Source organism: Limulus polyphemus, unplaced genomic scaffold (genome assembly GCF_000517525.1).
Source record: "Limulus polyphemus unplaced genomic scaffold, Limulus_polyphemus-2.1.2 Scaffold5121, whole genome shotgun sequence".
Taxonomy (NCBI): domain Eukaryota; kingdom Metazoa; phylum Arthropoda; class Merostomata; order Xiphosura; family Limulidae; genus Limulus; species Limulus polyphemus.
This window is the reverse complement of record NW_013670731.1, coordinates 62,729-67,901: the sequence shown is the minus strand read 5'-3', so window position 1 is coordinate 67,901 and position 5,173 is coordinate 62,729. Positions and strand designations below refer to the sequence as shown.

At 31.5% G+C, this 5,173-nt stretch overlaps 1 protein-coding gene across 4 annotated transcripts in view; it reads left to right on the top strand.

Annotated features, from left to right (window-relative positions):
- The first annotated feature begins 1,198 nt into the window (after positions 1-1,198).
- LOC106472155 (uncharacterized protein C19orf47-like) overlaps positions 1,199-5,173 on the top strand; it is a 52,619-nt gene continuing 48,644 nt past the window's right edge. For 2 of the 4 annotated variants that reach the window (XM_022400757.1, XM_022400754.1), the window contains exons 1-2: positions 1,201-1,418; positions 4,538-4,740. In XM_022400757.1, the coding sequence (XP_022256465.1) occupies positions 1,397-1,418; positions 4,538-4,740 (225 nt within the window). In that variant the 5' untranslated portion in view covers positions 1,201-1,396. Of the gene's footprint in view, positions 1,419-4,537; positions 4,741-5,173 lie in introns of all 4 variants that reach the window. The other 2 variants (XM_022400756.1, XM_013932785.2) reach the window with 2 other exon arrangements.

The following is a 5,173-nucleotide window of genomic DNA, read 5'->3' as shown; positions in this document are numbered from 1 at the left end:
TAGAGGGCGCCACACCAGTCACGTGACCTCGATGACGCAACAGTATACAATAGGCTATCTTTGCTCACCTCGAGTATTGAAACCTGGTTTCTAGCGTTGTAAGTCCGCAGACTTTGTCAATCTTGTTCTATATATGTGATAACTTATGTTGTCTTTTATCTTGTATTGGAAATTGGCAAAATTCTTACAAGTTTCTGGAAATCTATTAAAATCAGTTAAACAATTCTGGATCCAAGAATTGGCAAAAAAAAAGAAGAATAAATCCTATATGAGAGACATAAATTCTTGAATCTCAGGACAAATCCTGGAAAATGGAAACACTGAGTACATTATGATCGTAATGTTTTTCTGTTGGGCGAATTCTTTTGGATTATCTGGTAAAAATAATGCGAAAGCCGGTCCATATAACAATAACAATTTAGTTTATTTCTTCCTTAACGTTTGTTGCCGGTTACTTTAACTTGTATTTGTAGTTGCAACCGTAAGTGCACAAACAACGTTTCAACAGAATTTCCAAGACTAATAGCATGTCTAATTCATAAATATGTAAATTTACTTACAGAATATTCAGGCTAGTCATTCAAATAACTAAATATACTTAATAAATCTCACTTCTAACACTAAACTGTGAACAACTTTTCTAGCACCGACCTCATAAACTAACTGAATACTCGTATTATAAATAATCTATCCACGATTCTTAGTAATTTAAGGGATGGTTAGGGTGCTCGGCTCGCTCTTTCAGTCGTCGGGCCGTTATAACGTCACGATCAATCCTACTATTTGTTGGTAAAAGAGTAGCTCAAGAATGTTGACTAGCTGCTCTCCCTCTTGTCTGTCGTGCTAGATTAGGGAAGACTAGCGCAGATAATCTTCGAGTAGTTTTTCGCGAAATTCAAAACAAGCCTAACCTAACGCTTCTAGATGTTAGAAGAAGCTTCTCGGTTATTATATCATCATCGCTGGCAATTCCTTCTGAGAAACAACTAAATTATAAAATTGAAAATGTAGCTTATAACACTATGAAACTGGTACAACCATTTCTAATGCAAAAAGACAAAATAAATGAATTGAAAAACGAAAATTTTGAATTATTTCGTTGTTTCTCTTTATAATATATTTTCTGATTTTGTTATAATATGATTTTTTTATTAAAAAATTAATTCGAGAGTATTTGCGATATTCATCATGCTTTTATATCAATGTAAATCATAACTGAACATATTTTCTACTTAGCGTTCCAATGAAATTGTCTTTAATGTTTTAGTACTTTTTCCTTCTCTTTTTTTATTGTTATTTATTGGAGGAACTAAAAATAAGACTTGGTAATTCTTATGTCACTCTAAACTCTTATTCGTAGGCCTAAATTTGTTAAAATTTCTCGTACAGAGTGAAAATGGCGCCGGATACAACATTAAGTAAGTAAAGTAATGTTATATTTTGTTATAAAGAGTTTTATTTCTGGCATGCCTTTTTTTTCATAAAGAAGTAAGGCTAAAATTTATACTTCTGCATTTAGAATTAAATAGAACCTTGATCCAGTAGTGTCATTGTCTGACTCAATCATGTTAATGTACTACTACTAGTACTAGGCTTGTGAGATGTGAAAATGAAATTTTATAGATTATAAGTTAGTATCAGTGCTATCACCGTACAAACTGCAAATACAATACAGACGCTTACAATATTCAGTTAGAATTTTAGCTGTTTAAACTTTAAATTAAGGTTGTATTGTAACTTAATGCAGTTTTTAAAGTTTCAGTATCCTTTGCCATGCCAATTCATTTCTTAATTTCTACATAAGATTTACTAGCAGACATTATTAAACTTCCCAGATAATTAAACGTTACCACTTATTTTATAGTTTTACTATTTATGATTAGTTCACACTTTGGGACATTCTTTTTTGCTTACAAGTTACATTACAATTTACATGAACTCTACTTGTTTTCTACTACTAGTATTAGTATTAGTTGAAACTTCTCTTTTCAGTCTGTTATGAGCACTGTATTACCTGCATAAAATAGGTTATTTATGTTATATCCCCCATATAGATTCAACAAGTCTGGTGAGAAAACAAAACCTTGCCAAACTCCTCTTTTGATCTTTGTATACCTGCTCATTTCATCTTCATTCTTATTCCTTCTGTTTATTCCCAATAGAGATTTTATATAATTCTAATGCCTATTCTATCTAGGTCTAATTCCTGGAGAATCTGTAGCAATTTTTCTTGCTTTGTTTTGACTAATGCTTTTGTGAAATGTAGGTAAAGATCTTTCTGTATCTCAATGGCTCATTCAGAAAACATTCCGTGTTCCATTGTTCTGTACAAATCCACATTGTTCTTTGCCTATTTCAAGTTTTTTACTTCCTTGAGCTCTTAACATAATATTACGCATAATAACTTTTATTATGTGACTTGTAATGTTTATGATGTAATTCACATTTAGTTGTACCAGGTTTCTTTTAGAAGTGCAATGAAAATTGATCTACTTCGATCTTCTGGAATTTAGACATTGCCATAAGTTTCATTTATCACCTCGGCTTGTTCCTGATACCAAAGTCGTCAAAAGCTTGTATAGTTTTGGCTGCAATACGATTTGCTTCTGTTGCTTTGTTTCTTAATAAGAGTTCCATCCTTTGATCTTATGCACTCTCTTGATGTACATGTCTTGAAATCTACAATATACTTTATTTTCTTGTGCATTAATGCTGGGACTGTAGATTTTGATTTTTCTATTTGTGCACATTCACCATTTAGCCATTTTTCTTTTGCCTCCTTACATTTGTTCTTGATTTGCTTATCTATTTGCTGATAGCTATCACTATCTATTTGCATTATTTTTTGTCTTTCTGTCATTAGTTTCAAAACCTCTGCAGTCATCCATTTGTTCTTATTCTGTTTTTCTCTTTGTTGGATGCCTTCTTTAGCTATTTTGACAAAGGATAAATATTTCCTATTTTGTTTTGTCCTTGTGTCTAGTACTTTGAATCTATTCTTCACAGCAATTGCATACTTGTTCTTCATGTCTGGATTGTTGTAGAGGTTGTTCCGTTGTAATTTTGGTTCTTTTTGTAGGTCATTTTAAAGTTACTATAAAGTTGTATGTGACTGAAATATCATTACTCCCAAAGCCAACTCCAGGATGACTTTTTGGTTGGTGAACAGCATTTCTAAGTTGTTTATTCATAGTGATATAGTCAATTTGATTATGAACATTATCTTCTGGGCTTTTCCAAGTTTAAAGAAACCTTAGATGTTCTTTAAACCAAGCATTTGGATTATCTGATTATTGACTTTGTACCAGGCTACCAATTTTTCTTCTCTCTCATTCCATGTTCCTAATCCATGACTTCTAATGACAACTGATCCTTAATTTCTAATCTTGGCATTCTCATCTCCCATTATAATGATGACAGACCTCTTGAGTCTTGCATTGATTTTTTTTGCTTTTTCTATTATATCATAGAATTTGTCAATTTCCTCCTTACTGCTTTGTGATATTGAAGCAGTAATAACAGTATTAAGTCCCTTCTGTTAATATACCTATTTCAGTAGTGTATTACCAGTGAAAGAATAATTCATGTGCACTTGTATATCAAAATGAAAATAGTCACAATAGGTAAACTTTGATCTGTAGATTAAACTGTAATTCACACTGTTTGGAACTTTGACACAAAATTCTGATACTTGTTTCGGCACTTTAACGCGTGCCCTCTTCAGTCAGATGATATCTCACAGTGAAAGAGAAGTTTGTTTCAGTGTGCAGCTTATTTGGTGAAATTTGATCTTGTATTTCTTGAAGGATATATGTGTTGAGAAAACAGATTAGTTTCAAATGACCCTCAGAAATGTTAACATTCAGTATGCTTTTAATGATACAGCTTTTAACAGTTCTTTGTTTTATGTAATTCTCTGTTTTATAAATAAGTTTATTCCTTTATTTTCTAATGCTATTGAGTACAAAAGACATCCCTAACTTGTAAATTCTAAAATCTTAATTTAAACACATTTTTCTGATCTGGGTGTATAAGTATTTCACTTTGGAAATAAATGTTACCTACCCTTCCAAAAAACAATAAATTTTCAGTAGCATCTTATCATCACAAATTTGTATCAGCTGTGGTTGTCACATGACTTGTTGATTTACATATTCAAAATCATTTTAATGCAATGTACTCAACCATTTGTATATCCTTAAGCAACTTTGTTTCAAAGAGTAGGGAGAAAATTGTATCTACTACTTGCAGTCAGTTTTCTAAACTTTATTGAACATGTTACAATTCGAAGCTAAGATAACATGAACTTTAACTAGGAACTTTAGATGTATGTTTGGTACTTAATGTTTTACACCTGACATTTCTGAACAGCTAACAAAATCTTATCAGCCGAACATGTTCAGATAACTTGGTATCTATATTACAAAGCCTGTAAGACCAAAATTTATGTTTGTCTTTTGCAAATTGTTATATCTTTATATTTAAGGAGTTGAATAAAATTAAATTTGTTTCTCTCTTTTTTTATATTGTATTATAGCAACATCTGAGTGGATTGAGTTTTTTTCCAATGCTGGATTACCAGCTTCAGTGGCAGCAAACTATGCTATTACCTTTATAGACCATCGGATTAGAACTGACATGTTGACAGACCTTACAAAGGAATACTTGTACGACATGGGAATCAAGACGATGGGGGATGTGATTGCTATTTTGAGACAAGCAAAAATAGTGCATGATCAGGTTCGTATTGAAAGTTTGAACATGATTTTTTATCCTTAATATATTTTCTTGTCTGTGTATTTTCTCCAAATTAGGAGAAAGTTTAAATTACAAACTTCTCTTATTTTGCTTTATCAGTTTTATTTGTAAGCATATATATTAAAATTGTGTTACTCTTATACATTTACTTTAGATGAGTATCTTGCATACAATTTAATCTGTAAAATTTGCCAGACTAGACAATTTTTGTGGTCCCTGCTTGAGAAACATTGGACATAGCATCATGTAACTTGAAAATTTGTTTACACTGAACTGTCACAACTTCTGCTAGGTAATATAAAGCTTGTTTCAGTAGTTATACACAGTTCAAAGAGCATTAGAACAATATAATCAAATTAAGTGAAAGCAGTTGTGAAAAGTTGAGATAAATAATTGCAGTTGTTTGTTACAACTT